The following is a 16,767-nucleotide window of genomic DNA, read 5'->3' as shown; positions in this document are numbered from 1 at the left end:
CCAATAATTGGTAGATCCTAAACCATATTCCTGCTTCTGGGGTGGTTTGATCCTTCCAATAATTGGTAGATCCTAAACCATATTCTGCTTCTGGGGTGGTTTGATCCTCCCAATAATTGGTGGATCCCAAACCATTAGGTCAGCAATCAAAAATTGACTGTTAAAATATTTTTTTTGTAATCTAATCGTTGATCTTAATAATATTTTAGTGAGAATCATATATTAAGTCAGCCATTTAACATGTTTTTGCAGTAATAAAAAAATAAACTGTTCTTATGACACCAAATTTTTCATAGTAGAAAAATAAATGTTTTATGTTAAATTAGTGTTAATAAACATAGTAAAATATTCATATTTTATTTAAAATCATTTTATACAAGAGTTTAGGAGATTTGGTTTTTGTCCCCTATATATGGTTTGGGATATACTAGTTTTTCTTTCTCTTTTAAACTTAAAATATATGGGGTATTTGGGTGACACTTTTCCGATGAGCTAGAGGATCATCCCACCGTTCGAAGCAAGGCCCGAAGGCCTCCCCATTTCCCCTTCCTTCAGAGTTTTGAGCTGCGTCGGTATCAGTAATAAAACAGTGCACCATTCAAGTTGAATGTTGCGTCTTACCACCACCTTAAGACACATAAGTATAGCGCCCACGAGAATCAAACTAAAGACCTGCCGCCTGACAAGCTACGCTATATTCCTTAAAAATTAAGTTTTTGAAGCGTTTGCAAAAAACTCACTTTTTACAAAATCTGATTTTGTAAAAATGGTGTGTAGCCGCTTTATCGACCAATGAACGGCATCAGAATATTTAAAGTTGTGAGGCAGTTTTCCAAAATTAAGTGCAAAATGCTGGACTTTAAACTTAATTTTTTAAAATATCGGCACAAGACATGGTGGGCGCGACGCCGGAAGGAGTCCCCTTTTCCATGAAAAAGTATATTTTTTCATCGTTTCCATGAAGACTGTGACATGAACTGAATCAGAAGAACAAAATTAAGATACGTTATTGATCAATGGAATAAGCTTTCGGATGTGTCCAATTTAATGAAGGTCACTGCTTGCGTAAGCTAAAGCAAGGAATCTTGTTTTTTGTCAATTTGCCACTCTCGCTCTTCTTTACCATAAGAAAATTCTCAAAAACAAGCTTTAGAATTTTGATGGTAGTCGATAATACACCCGACGTTTCGGATTATTTTGTTGATTTGGTTCCAGAAAATCATATTAGTCGAGAGGCTAATCTCGCTTTCACTGTTTTGACTTGTGCACAGGGTTGATGCCAACGCCCATGAGAATCAAACTAACGATTGGACTTTGCCGATCAACTACACTAAACCTTTTGATGCGACTTTCTGATATTGTTTAGAAACAGTGAGTTTCTTTTGAGCTTTCTAATTATGATTAATAAGAAAATGATGAAATTATATTTTTCAAATTAATTGTCAATTTCTTAGTACATTTTATCTTTTAAAAGAACTTACATGACATAATATACTTAATTTTCTAAATGCATCTAGGTATCTCTGATCATAAGGAAAACAAAAACATTTAAGTAACTGTTTTACTTGGAACCAACGGCGATAGTATACTAATAAAGACTGAATATCTTCTTTCCATTCATATCAAAAAAATGAATGACTTGTGAGTTGTGACCTTTATTTGTAGCAATGAGATTCATAAAAGATAAGGAGAAAGGAGTTCATTATATTGAAAGGTTCTCAAAAGATGTAGCATAGAGAATTTTTCTCATACTGCACTACCTATTGTAAAAGGTGAAAAATTTTGTCCAAAAGATTATCCATAAACTAAAGATGAAAAAAAGACAAAATGAATGTCATACCATAAGCATCATTAGTTCACAATTTGCGATCAATATCCATGAGATGATCATCTTAGGGTGATCTTTTTGTCGACGGGTGCGCCTATTGCACTTGTAGTCTCTGAAGGATGAGAACCAACTATGTAGCATCTACATCACTAATTCAAGCATTGTATACGTCATTAGTCTTAGTCTGATCCTTTGTAGGAACTACCTGTAATAACGAATTTGCAAAATGATCATAGAGAGATTTGTTGTTATGATCCTGCTTCACTTTAATTGTTGGTTGAACAAAAAGATCACAATCAACGTTTGGTAAAAGTTAGCCTTCATGTGATGTCAAAATCTTTGACAGATTCTAGTCAAATCATGGGATTGCTCGCTATAAGGGTACCAAATGGTCATACAATACATGCATAAGACAAAGTGTTATATGTTGACATATCAGTTATTGGCTATCAAGATGGAGATATAGATGGATGTCTTGACATTAGAAATTTCAATCACCTGATTTTCAAAATGTAATAGTATTGGATATATGATATTTATTTAAAGCTAAATCTGATGTGAATCTGAAGCATATATATCTGAATCTAATCAGATGTCATTTCATACATCCCAATCCAATTTGATTTCTTGATCAGATTTTTTTTTTCATATTCTTTTTTTTTTGGAAATTGTTCAATCGGGTATCCAATTTAAGTTAGATATATTGACATCCCTAGTATTCTAATTGTTAGTATGGAGACTAGCTAAGTGACTAAGCAATTCAAGGTGCTTTTAAAAGTTTGTGCATCCTCATGGAAACCAAACACGCTTGTAACCACTAAATTTACATTATTTATTATAGAAACTTCATTGATTTTTATTTTTTTTTTACATATGAATGTCCCTTCAAGTTTGAATTTATACCATAAATAATTGAAATTAGCCTCAAACCTAAAAAGGCATGACATGATTCAGAGTTAACTTGAGTGGTTGCTCTCGCGAATCTTCATAAGAGATTTGATTTGTGTCCTACAAAAAATTTGTGATACCAAAAATTGTGGTATGAGACCAAGACTTACAAACTCTTCAAAGATTCCCAATTTTATCAATATAGTATGTTCTTAGGCTTCTTATGTATTATATTCAATCCTCATAAGGTACATGTGTCCTAATACCAACATTCACATCTCACTCAAATTTGAACCAAGCATTTGGGATGTAGATCCCAATCCGGATATTTGGTTTTAGATCCTTAATCAGCGTTACATGGAGTGATTTAATCACAATTAAATCAAGGTTCTGTTTGTTATCATTTTGACTCTAATCAAAATTTAGAAACTTTAATTCGGCCTTTCTAATGAAAAATTTCTGGCTCTGCCTTGACTAAAGATACACCGCATGCCATGTTTTAGTCCACCTGTTTAAGGAAAAAGTCCATGTGTTATATCAGAAAAATTATAGCTAAAAGAGCTTATCTTGATATTTTTCAAGGAAAATGAATTAAAATATCCAAATTTAAAAAAAATAAAAAAAAAACACGCCTAAATATTAGACAATAATTGAAGCCCACCTAACGTTTCTACGATGCTGGCGATTAAAAAATTCACAAGTTTATTTGCGACAAGTCAACAGTTAAAGTCGGTGAACATTTATTGTTCTTCCCGTTAAAAAAATGATTTGAGAAATATGACTAACTTTGTGAGTACACCTAGTAGATTTTTAGCTTTAGTTGGCAGCACTCACCTAACTATTATATATCAAATAAAATAACATTTTTTTGCAGATTGAAACTTCAACTCACAAAGATATAGTTTGAAAGGCTAATGTAAAAAAAATTAATATAAAACTTGTTTTTAACTGTTTAAGGTTATTATTAAGGGTAATCTCATTAGCCTAACTTAAATTAGTGGTAACCAAAGGGTTCACATTGATGGATATGGATCTGTGGGTATGGTCCATGATGGAGAGAAAAACTATATAGTTAACAAGGAACAAGTATTTGTTCATCGCTGGATTCGGGTCCGAGACCGATCCGTCATACCATGACGTTAGATTTTTTTTATTTTTTATTTATTTTTAAAGGCGACAGTCTTCACAGATTTTCATATTTGAAAGGGCATTCATGTACATGACAAAGAAAATGTTTAAAAATATTAATTAATTTTTTATGTTAAACAAAATACAAAATTGTTTTCTCCAGTCAATGCGGGTGCTCTCTGGAATTAAAAGTAAGCCGGCGTTGGTTCAAATAATTTAGATTCCTAAGAAGAGAAATAAATTGTTGAGGGCATCAATATGCAAATTGAAGAAATTTTATAGGACTGGGTGGTCAAATGCCCACACCACACCAGCTCATATGTCGATATATGGAACACCAAATTTATCAGACCTGATGTGTCGGTGAATCATCTTGGTTGTGAATTGGTAAAAAGAATGTTAAAAAGATTCACCTACGTGCTTCATCATGTTTTTGTTGAATCTCCTCCCTGTTAGATGCTAATTCCGGCATCACTTCAATCGGAAAAAGGGAGAGAGAAGGAGAGATGGATGGTTCAACTCACCGGAAAAGGACAAACGGAGAGATGAAGAACTCCGGGAGGATGGATTCGCAGCCGTCCAAGGTTTCATGATCAGACGGCCTTAACTGACCTCACCCAGACAGCCACAAGTGTCCACGGCAGGGTTTGATTTCTCAAAGACGTATCTTTTTGGAATCTAACATTATGAATCTGATCTTAAGAGTGTCTTGATCATGAACATGTATTAAGTTAGTCATTTTTCTTAATTTTAATAATGTTTTTTGATAATCAAAAAGTAAAAACTCTTATAATATAAAATTTTGATAATAGAAAAATCTTTTTTTTTTTTACAAAAATAACTCGAACTAAAACTTGATTTATATTAAATTGATATTACAATCTTGTTAGTTTAAGTCAATTGATATTACAATCTTGTTAGTTTAAGTCACAAAAAAAAAAAAAACCAGCTCGTTCATATGTAATGTTTTAAAGTGTTTTTTGTTTTTGGCAATCTAAACTTTACCCATATGATCTTGAAAATCGGTTGATGTAAAATATATTAAGCCAATTATTTGTTATATTTTAGTAGTGTTTTTATATTAAGCAAAAAATAAACATCAATATTAAGATAATAAACAAATAATTTTCAAATTAAATTCAAGCATGTTTTACATCAAAATCGTTTTTATGAATATATTAAAATGATTTAAATAATTTTTCAATTGAAGACTCTGACTACCAATCCCATACAATTTCTTTTTTATTTTAATCCATGTACATAGTTTTGCTGGTGGCGTGCTTATCCTTAACGTAGAATGTGGACGGATTTTGATTCTGACATCAAGTGGGTCCCGCTGAACCGTATCTGGATAACCTAATCTGGGCTAAGCAGAGCTGCCCCCACGGGGCCCACCCGGCCGAGGACTGATGGTCCGGATGGACCCGCCCCCCTTGAACCAGATTCACGCCTTAAAATTAATTTGGGCTGGACCATCTCCAGCCTGCCAAACAAAAATATCTATACACCCACCTGGGCTCGCCTTGTCCAGACCGATCCGGTCCAGAGCTTGACCATCGTCTCAGTCAACGCCCTCGGCAAAACAGGCATAGGCTCGGGCCATCCGGTCAGGTTTGAGGTGATGCTCCTGTCCTGTTATGCTTAGTCCCAACAAAGTCAGGTAGAGAAAGATAGTCTTTTGCCGTCCGTGGAACAAGAATGTTCCGCGGACAGTGAAATGCAGCAAACAATGGATGATTGTTACTAGAGAAACCAAACCAAACATGATAAATGGTCTGACTCAAAAAGAAACCCCGGTCTATGAACGATTCTGCTCCTAAGTCCTTGTTGTTCTTGTTTGCAGAATGCCAGGAAATCAAACATGCTCACAAGGTAGTCAAGCTTCCTTTTTTGGCTAGGCTGTGTGGTTTTCACGGTTCTGTTTCGATTCGTTTTTTTGCTGTTTGAATCGGCCGAGTTAAAGCAAAATCGATAGCAAACCGGTTCGTTTCAGTTTGATCGACTAAGGAAATCGATAGCAAACCGATTCGTCGTTTTCTATTTCTTTAAATTATTTTTTAAGATTTTTCATTTTATTTTATTCTACAAAAATAAGCATTTTAGTGTTTTTTAATGCATGAAAAAATGATTGCACAGATTTTAAAGACTTTTAACTTTTACGCTAAGGCAGCAGAATGGGAGGAAAGAGATATTTTTTCTTTTTCCGTGTTTTGGGAACAACTTGCCTTAAAATAATGATCTTGTCAAACTATCTGTTGTTTAGTGGGGCAGGATCGGATATGATGCCGATTAAACAATTAAAAATAATAAAATAATTATTCCCTACCATTTTTTATAGTTAAAATTTTAATAAGATTTATATTTTTCATAGAAAATGTCCAGCTAAAGTAAACTTTTGTAACTTGAAAAATAAACTCGTGGTCACCTTGTGTTTTCCAAATTTAAGAGAATTCATTTCATCATAGATGTTATAGGAAAACGTAGGAAATCGACAATGGGTAGTTCATTTTTTTTATATAAAAATTTATTTTAAAATATTCTGATTGAGAAATAAAAAAAAAAAAAACATCTGTATCGGATTCGTATACGTATCGACCGATACGCTTCCTCACAAAAACGTTTTTCTGCAACCCCCAACAAAGAAGAGAAAAGTTTGAGGGAGAAAAAAGAGAAAAGGTGATGCTGCGCAGGGAGGGAGGGCAAAGGCGAGGGAGAAGGCAGCGCCAAGAGGCTTACTAAAAGCCATCCCTTTCTTTTTCCTTCCCCTGTTCCTCAGACTAGACTGTTCCTTCTCTTTCTAGAATTATTCCTTTTCTCTTTTTTCTCTCTTCCCCTAGAAACCGCCTTCTCTTCTCGCAATCCGTTCCATCTGCATTCTGCCGTTTTTATCGTCCTTCTCTCTCTTTCCCCCTGTCAACTTCCCTCCTTCTCTCTCTTTGAAGTCCTCAGTTTTTTCTGTTGAAGGGCAGGAGGAAGATGTTGCAGAAACTTCAGCAGAAGCCATCTTACAAGGAATCTCTCAAGGCTTTGGAGGCGGATATCCAACACGCCAATACCTTGTGACTCTCTCCCCTCTTCTCTCTCTGTGTCCTGAATGTTTTTTAGTCCTTAGTCGTGGTGGGCAATGATGTTTATCCTTGAAAAGCAGAAAACTATGCGACCCATCAATTGCCTTTGCCCGTTTGGGATTCTGTCCTGTTTGTTGTTCATGTTTCGGTTTTCTGGTTCTCCGACTGTTCGTGTTTCCAGACGCTCTTAATGAACTCGGCCTCTGTGCTGACCCTTTTTTTTAGTCCTCTAGTCGTGGGCAATGGTGTTTACCTTGAAAAGCAGAAAACTGAATGGCCTATCAATTGCTTTTCTGCGATTCTTTTCTGTTTATGTTCCGTTTTCGATTTTCTGGTTCGCCGCTTGTTTGTGTGTTCAAACCCTTTTTATGAAGTGGATATTCTTTACTTTCGTTTCCTTTTTCAAATGAATAATCTTGGCGGAGTTCTCTTGTTTTTCTTCTAACATGGAAAAAGAAGAGAATGGAGATGCACTGTCTTACTTCTATTTGGACTATGCTTCGTTTCGTGTCCTTATTCTCTTTCAGAAGTATACAAAATTTGCATTTTTGTTCTTATAATCTCCTAAAACATCAGAAGGAGAGCTGAAGTCTTGCTTGTCGCCCGGTTTTTCCTTGTTGTATCTTTGCAATTTTGGTTTATGTATGCTTTTGGACATTTTTTCTTCATTATTTGTTATTTTACCGGACTAATTTTGGAATTGTGACTTGAGCAATATGTCTTCGATTTTTTTTTTTCCTACTTGTCTTAATGTAAATTTGCCTCCATTCGCATGTGCGTATCTGTTGGTTCAAGTGAAAAGGGGATAAACGTATCCTCAACATCAGTGGTGTCACTTTCTTCTTATCTTTTCTCTTTGGTTTTTGGGGTTCTCATTTTCGGGCTTCTTGAGGTTCAGATCACCAAAATGATTGGACACACCCATCAAGTTTTTGCTCTCTTTTATCTTTCTCTCATTTTCTATAGGAACTGATAAACGCCAGCGTAGAAAGTATGCTGTTGTAGTCAGTCCCTGAGGATATAGACATTTGGTGTTGCAAATATCTTTCATTGTCTTGCCTAGTTCTAATCTAGAAGAGTAACTATGGCGTGTGCATATCAGTTGCTAATTTTTTTCATTCCCTCGAAAGAATGGACATTACAACATGTTCTTTATTATAATTTCCATATTCTATGAAAAAGATGGTTTTGTTGTGTAGTTGATGGTAGTCCGTAGCACCTAAGTTCATTCTGATACAAAAGATTAATGCAGTCTGTCTCTTAAACTTTGGTCCCGTTCGTACTTATCAAGACGACAGGTGTCTTTGATTTCTATTGTTGAGGACTTTCTTTTATTTTCCACCAGTCTTTTCCTAGGATTGCATAAGCCAGAAGCGTTCTAATCTAAAGTAAAACTGAAAACAGAAGAATGTAAGCATATTGACTGTTTGAGCTGTAAACTATTTCATTTATGCTATATTTGGTACATCATACTGAAATTAGTTCCCTCCTCATGGATCATTCAGGGCTGCTTCTATTCCTAGTGATTTTGATGGAGCCTGCCTTCAAATGAGGTTGTCTTACAGCCCTCTAGCTCCAATCTTTCTTTTTATCATCAAGTGGATGGATTTGAGCTTGTCAAGCTGGTTAGGCTTACTTCACATTCTAATATATAAGGTGAGGAAGATGAACATTCTCTGTCTCGCATTTCCTTTCTTCTGATGCATTGTCTATTTTGGGACTTAAAATTGCAAATGTGGTTACAGGTGTATGTTGATGGCAAGACAACCATTTCTGCAGAGGAACGGAAAGCTAGCTTGAGGGAATTCTATGGTTGGCATCTCAATGATCCTAATTTCAATTTTCCACTGTTCTCTGATTTGCTTTTAAAGGACATGGTTTCATGTGATGCTTCTCGCTAGTTCTCTTCTCCATTTATAAATAGTGATGCTCCCCCTTCACACTTCTTCTGTATGGGATTCTCCTTTGCAGCTGTTATATATCCTTCACTACAACAGCTTGAGGCGGACTATATGGAATTGGAAGACAGTAAACTGAAAGCTGAATCTAAAGAACGATCAACTCGCAAGAGGATTGAAGATAGAAAGAAGATATCAGATTTGGACTTGGAAAGGGAAGATGAATGTGGGATTTGCATGGAGCCTTGTGGCAAGGTTGTCTTGCCTAATTGTGGTCATGCGATGTGCATCAAATGCTTCAGAGACTGGTCAGATGGAACTCAAATTCCTCACCTTTTTTTGGTTCTTTCGTTTGACAGGGACCATTCTGCTTGACACCAAAAGTCTGCTTTTGCAGGAACACGCGCTCTAAGTCCTGCCCATTTTGTAGGGACAGCCTGAAACGAGTGAACTCAAGGGACCTGTGGGTTCTGACCAACACCTCAGAAGTCATCGATACTGCAATGCTGGCCCAGGAAAATCTAAGGCAATTCTATGTCTACGTAGAAAAGCTTCCCGTTATCATGCCCGAGAGCCTATTCTTTGTCTATGATTATACCATATGATTATGTACAGGGTTATGATCACTTAGATGAGGGCAAATTTGTGTACAGTGCGAGGAGTTCCTACAGCGTCCTGTAAATAGCATCTGGTAGGGCCTAGGGAGTAGATCATTCCTCCCTGCGCCACCTATGGTATCTTTAACAGCTTAATGAAATGGGATAACCACTTTTAACTCAAATCTGAATCCTCAGTTCTTTGGCACTTTCCTTGTTTTTCTTCCTGCCTGAGCCATGTTTGATTGAACACAAGAACATATGCACCATTTGCCTAGATTTTTCTCCTTTTTCTTAATCATTCAAACTTGTCTAGAAATGTTACAAGTGAGTTAGTGTTATAGGTCGTCCTACCCATGGAGTGATTCTAGGTGACCATAGGTATTGCAGTTTAAACCAGCATAGCCAGATTCTTAAAATAGTTTAGCTTCTATATTTTTCAACTTAATTTTCACTGTTAAATGTACTTAACGTTCGACAGCCTAAATGGTACGGATGGTTCTGGTAGTTACCTGCACGCACACACACACACACACACACACACACACACACACACATATATATATATATATATATAAACACGAGACGAAATTCTCGTGTTTATTCCTAACCTAGATTGCATGAAAACAACAGTACTCAGTTTTGGTTTGGCATCTATGTCTGTTGAATGCGACTGCCGGCATTCTGGATTGTCTTCCCCCACGTCGACTGCTTGATAAAGCCTCCGCATCTTCCTTGTACACCAGACAAATAGCGGTTGCTTTGCCTTGAACTTTTGAGTGAGTGAATTATCTTGTGGTGGTCAGTTGTTGTATGGTCCAGCTCAACCATTTAAGCGTTTAGAAGTTAAAGAGACCTCACTCATATGATTGTGCCAATTGTGCCTTTGCTCACAAGTGGTTGGAGCACACAGCTGCACGAGGGCGCGCTAGGATGATGCTTCCAAGTTGAAGGAGGTCTCAACTGTAGCGCCTGGAAGAGTCGGCGGCGGCGGCTTTCCTATAGATGAGGGAGGCAACCAGCATGGTAAGCATGGAGGTGCTCACGTTTTATTGCATGTCTCTGGCACGTTGTGGCCTGCTTCCCCTGGTCCGTTGTGGTTGGGCCAGGTTGAAGACGACTAATGGGTAAGCAAGGTGTTTTTAGTTGGCAAATAAAAAAGAAAAGTTGAAAGGAGAAAAACAACAATTTTATAGATATTTTGTTATTTTGTATAGTTGGCAAACCCAGAAAACGACTTTAACCATGAAGCTAAGAATACTTGCATAGCTTGTATTTATCAAGAAGTTATCTCTCTCTCTCCTCCTCTTTCACTCTCTCTGTTATACCAACCACCTGATTCTTCATGGTTGATAAAAGCTTTCATGAGAGAAAGATACATACAAAAGATGGTTAAGAACTTGAGAATCAAAGATGAATGTTTTACATCTTAAAAACAGTCAATACCCAAACCCAAGTGATTCCAATCCGCGGTTCTGATGTAAGCTACCAATTTAGTAAGTTAGCCGATTTTTGGCTGAGTTGCTTGAGTTTTGGTGCTAATTCACTTGAGTCCTGACTCATGGCCCAATGAGAGAATTGACTTTGAGCCAACTCAGGTGATTCCTAAGTCAACTCTCCCATATTTTGTGTGAACAGGAGGATTGCGGCTTATAAAAACCGGCCGAAGCTTTCCCCTCTTTCTCATACCTCTTGGATCTAGGACTGCTTTAAAGTTTGGGATTCCTGCACATTCAGGAAAGTAAATATTAAACAATCTTAATGTAAAAATGAAAAAAAATTAAGAAGCTAACTGTCCACACAGCCGGATGGATTGCTCTGTATGTGCAAACCATCTGACAAACCAAAACTGTGAGCAGCCTTTCAACTCAAGGTCCGGACAAAAAGTCCTGAGTTCCGATGGTGCTGAAAACCAAGATAAGCTGGAGTCTGTCCTCTCACCAGCGTGATTGGGACTTCCCAAGTATAAAACCAGTGGCACTCGACAAGAAGGGTCAAAATCAAGTGATTCCTGGCTTAATACATATTGACATGCCAAAACTCTAGAAACACCATTCAGTTTATATATTTATTTACTTCTTTTATATATCTCGTGTCTCATGAATTTGCTCAAAAGATTGAAGTTGATTCAGAAAACAACAATGATAGTATTCCATAAACCCCTTAGAGCTTGCTTGGCAATGAAAACAATTTATAGCTACTCTATGAATCTGTCATAAAGATTGAGACAGATTTATGAAACACTTCAAATAATGTTTCATGAATCTGTCTCAATTTTTGAATCATATTTATGAAACAGTTACAAACTGTTTTCATCGCCAAACAGCCTCTTAAATAACTCAAAAGCTGGATTCATTGTTGATGGTTCCGCAAGATGCAGTAACAAAACTGTGAGAGACAACCTCAAAGCCTGCCCCTTCCTTGCATCTCAGCAACAGAAAAGAAGGCTTTGAAGCCTTCTCTCTCACGTCTCAGGGAGAAAGGAGGACATTGATCTTGCTTTCTCATGGCTCAATAAACAGGAACTTAGGGGACGTTTGATTGCTTCTGATCTAAAATCACAAGGATTAAGCCGTGAATATATGAGCTGACCCTCCACCCTTAAATATTAAACCAAAATTTTCTCAATCAAGAATAAAGATTTTATCCTAACTATCTACCTAAAATCCTTGGTTTAGTGAACCATGAGTTTTGCAACACTAGCAAAAGCATATCACATCAGAACTATAGATTTCAAATTCCAAGCAATCAAACGCCTCCAGAGGCTTCACCTGTTCCAACCTATGCCAACACATGACAACAAGAAAACATGTCACTGTCTCAGATTATGCAGATGCCAGAATAATTCATTGCTTGTTCCGTGAAGACACTACACATTAACCCTGTTCCAAGAACAGCAGAATGGGACGTGCTTATCGCCACTGTTCTAGGAACGTGAATCAAACACCCACTAAGATTTGACGAGATCTAAATTAGGAGTTTTTGCTGGAGCTCCCACTTTCTACTTCATTGCACCCATTGTCTTCTACTTTCACCTTTGCATGTGAGTGGCTTCGATTTGTTAGATAAAAAGGTTTTAGACTCTGTCTCAGTTTGTAGCAATAACGATTTAAGCGAGATCGGATCTTGATCTGATAACGTTGAATTCCAAGAACACTATCGTTAGATCCAAATATATATCTGTATTTGAATGTATCTTCTGAATTCAAGCCAAAAGGTTATAAGCCTATAACGTTACTTGTCCTATAATGCAAAAAAAAAAAAAAAGGCTCTGTAAACATCAGACAATAAAGACATGTTATAGTTCATATATATATATATATATATATATATATATATATATATATAGCAGAGAGAGAGAGAGAGAGAGAGAAAGAGAGAGAGAGAGAAACAGGTAAGCGACAAACCTTTAGGTGCTAAACCCAACAGGAATGATCTAAACTTTTGGTTTTACTTCTAAAATTGCTTTCAAAGTATAATTCCAATCAATCTAAAACGTGGAAATGCTTGATGAAATCATGCATACATGAAGTGAAGTTAAACATATGTAGATCGGTGGACTGCAGTCATCACTATTATGTAGTTGAGTTGATTGTTTAATAGTTACGAACCTATAAAGTACATGCAATTAAGGCTGGGCATCAAGCTCGATCGGGCCTAGGTTCCGGCTAAACAAAAACATACCAGGCTGTCCCGGGTTGGCCCGATTGGGCTTGATATGTTTTTAATATTATTTTTTTATAATAATATATATTTTATTATGATTAATTATATTTATGTATTATTTTACATTTTAGCATATATATTTTTATTTTAACCGGACCGAGCCAGGCTCAGGTTTTGGTGTCGGGTTGGGCTTAGGCTGCAGTTACAAGCTGTGGCCCGGCTCAAGCCCAACCCTTATGGGGCCGGGCTGACCCGATGCAAGGCCTACATGCAGCATGTTTATTTTCAGATCAGTCCAATAGACGACACCTCTTGTTTTGTTGAAGATGTATTTAGAGTTTTGTAATCTTGACGTAAATGTGTTATTATCTAGACATTTCAATAAGTTCAGTGATTTTGATATTTGATATTTCGGACAATGATAAAGACTTAATTCTTCCACTGCTTGAAAAAACAGCTCAAACAACCCCTCCCCACTTGCCTTCAGGGTCCAGAACTACTACTCTCCACATGCTTGAACTTGATCTTATAATTTATTTATCTTCTACATAACTTTTTTGAATTTATGTTGATGAATCAAATGAGGTGTGTTTTTTTTTTCAGACCAAAAAGTAAGTTTTGATGTTGTTGCCACTTCATAGGTTAAGTACTTAAGTAGCATAACTGGTCCGGTAGGTGAGCATGTAGAAGACTGGTATGATGTACCCCGGTTGGCATACTCGGGCTCTAATATGCAATATTACATGTGTTCAAGATAGCAATTTGGCAATTTACCGACTTTTTTTTTTCTTTTAAAAGATTTTTTTATTAGGACATATTTGATTTCATGTGCTTCTCATTCATTTATTTCTTTTGGAATTCGCCACTCATTTATAGAATTGATTTGAAGTGGATATTATTGGATGGATTTTCTTAAAAAAGGTCAAATGTCTAAAAAAAACTCAATATCCGATGAAGAAGTCAGATTGGGCTTAAGCGCTAAATGAATGTTACAGTTCGGATTTGGTTGCGTATCTAAAAGTCGGATTGGATCCGGTTGTGAATTTGGAAGTCAGATATGGATCGAATATAGATCTTAAACATGGGATTCAAATAAGAGACAGACTTTTTCCATTTCGTCTTGTTAGGCAAATAAAATAAGGAATATATTATATTCGAATCTATCTGTTGACATCCTTATAATGTAACCAGTGACAGTTTATTTCTGATCCAAAAATTTGGATCCAAATGACATATCCAAATCTACTATCATTCAGGAAACAAATCCGTTCCCAATGAAGACAAAACAACGATCCATTCGAGCGCAGGGGTTGCATCACTAGGATGAACCGATCTGGACGCCGGCGCAGTCGACGGAATACAGCCGGCCCTGTTCGGTCCCCCACCGCACCACCTCCAGCTCCGCCACCCAACTACTCGCTACCACCACCCTTCCGAACCGCCTCGGACCAGCTTCCCGCGGCGCCCGAAGTCCTCGTGCCATGTACCGGCGGGCAAGAATCTGGACTCCTTCTGGCACCCGAACAGCATTCCGGCATGTCTCCTGAGCCGGAAAATTCGGTGTTCGCGGAGTGTGGAGACGAGGGGGATGACGCCGATCAGGAGGAAGCACCGCGACTCGGTGACCTCGCCGCCGTGCTGAGTCCACTGAGGGAGAGGATCGCGGAGCCATGTCTCAGGAAAGATGAGTGTAACAGAGGAGCGCAAGATGAAGCCGAGGAGAGGGCATCGGGAGCGCAATGCATGAGCGTCAATGACGACAAATTGATCCTCTCGACGGAAGCGATGTAAGCAATCCACATATTTCTTTGGTTGGTGTTCTTCAAATTAGCTCAGGATTCTCTCCGTCCTTCGTATGGCCGAGAAATTCACCGGAAAAGCCGGTTTCTGATCAAGCCAGCGACAGATTGTGGCAGGATAAGAAAATTTGGCTTCTGCGCGTCTCCCAGGAAGACGTGAGAAGTCAAACCGGAGACACGTACAAGGCGTTCAAGGAATCGTCAGTTTCTATCTTCTCTCAACTACCATCTTCCTTTCTTCTATCTCTCCACATTGTCCGTTGCTCACGAACAATCTTGAATGGTTGTTTAGGTACAGGGGGCTATCGAACCTCTTGCCGGAGAAGCTGCCGGCGCCGGGAAGGCCGTGGACGCCAAGGGCGGAATTGCTCGAGGAGACGTACATGGAACTGCATCTCTCCGACTTGAAAGTCGAGGCCCAGAATGAGGCATTGAAGATTCTCAACTCGACACCGGAGCTGAAGCACCATCATGGCAAGGAAGGACCTCACCGTCAAAGGTAAGCATTTATATCGATAGATTTTCCATGGCCGATATATAAGCGGTTAAATTTCAGATATATTGCTTAAAATTAAATGCACAGGGTGCCAACGTCTGGCTACATGTTCATTCTTACATTAGAATTCCAAATTGAACTGCCTTTGTTAATGGCTAAACTTACATTTTTATAGGATATTATGAATATAAACATGATATATTATGACTATAAACATATATCTGTAGAATATGTACAATATGAATTTATGTATATGGTAGAACTACTTGCAGCTTATTATATTAAAAAGGAAGCATGCAAACTTTTTTTTTTTTTTTTGGTTGCTTATAATGAACTATTCTTTTCCAGAATGCAGAATGTTTTCTTGCCTCAAAAGATCATGCTTTAACAGCCTGGCGCCTTTGTCTAACATTACCAACAAGAATTTGAGCCTAGATAAGAAATCAAATATTTATGGGCTAACTTAGTAAAATTATCTTTGAAAATTTTACATATAATTTAAAAAAAATCATTTAGGTTATATAATATAAAAATTTTGAAAAATTATATTTTGATGCTTGTTACAATTTTGAAACTATTATTTAGCTATTCTAATGAAAAATTTCTGGCCCCACTCTTACTGTTAAACATATCACCCAGCCCTCCTAAAAAGCTGATTCGGCTGAGGTTTTGTATGAATAAATTATGGGCTATATACATGACTTTCCTTTTCATATACATAAGGTATTCATGGCATTCAATCACCAGTATTGAACAGGTACTGTCATTGTGGCAAGAAAGTGAAGAAATCAGATGAACAATGGAAGAACCATGGCCGATCGATCGAACCAGATGCGAGCTTGTCTTAAATTTGTACATAAACCTGGAGCTTTGCCTAACTTTTAATGGTATAAACATGAACACTCCCATTTCATTCAACAGACTTTTATCAGTTAATTCAACTTGTTAAACAAAATATGTGTCTTGCTTAAATATGTTTTCATCCATGCGCTTAGTGGTGAATTAATTTCAAATCAAATATTGAATTAACCTGAAGTTTTTTATTAGATGCATCTCTGCCACTGCCTTTCGAGCAATTGTTTATTATATTATTGGGTGCATCGATGACATGCTTGTAATGATTTTTCATATTTAAAAACTCAAAAGCCAATGCTTGGTGCCCTCTTGTTTGATCTGTTTTTTTTTTTTGTTAAGATGAAATTTATCAGCTGTGTGGGCAGCCTGTTATTATACAATGTTCACAATTGCATAATAATTTTTTTGAAAATCTTTAACATGGTCAACGCCTATTTCTTCAGAAGTTTTATGGGGGCTAAACTAAAAATTTTGAAAAATTTAATATATAAAATTTAATTCTCAAGACTTGAGGCCTCCATCAAATAGATTCCAAGCCAATTCTG

At 37.1% G+C, this 16,767-nt stretch overlaps 1 protein-coding gene across 1 annotated transcript; it reads left to right on the top strand.

Annotated features, from left to right (window-relative positions):
• Positions 1-6,508: 6,508 nt before the first annotated feature.
• LOC116251649 (E3 ubiquitin-protein ligase AIRP2-like) lies at positions 6,509-9,591 on the top strand. The gene is made up of 5 exons (XM_031626031.2): positions 6,509-6,903; positions 8,418-8,568; positions 8,658-8,724; positions 8,884-9,118; positions 9,208-9,591. The coding sequence occupies exons 1-5, from the start codon at positions 6,821-6,823 to the stop codon at positions 9,413-9,415; spliced, it is 744 nt and encodes a 247-aa protein (XP_031481891.1). The 5' UTR covers positions 6,509-6,820; the 3' UTR covers positions 9,416-9,591.
• The last annotated feature ends 7,176 nt before the right edge of the window (positions 9,592-16,767 follow it).

This window comes from Nymphaea colorata, chromosome 3 (assembly GCF_008831285.2).
Source record: "Nymphaea colorata isolate Beijing-Zhang1983 chromosome 3, ASM883128v2, whole genome shotgun sequence".
In the NCBI taxonomy this organism is placed as follows: domain Eukaryota; kingdom Viridiplantae; phylum Streptophyta; class Magnoliopsida; order Nymphaeales; family Nymphaeaceae; genus Nymphaea; species Nymphaea colorata.
This window is presented reverse-complemented; position numbering and strand designations above follow the sequence as displayed.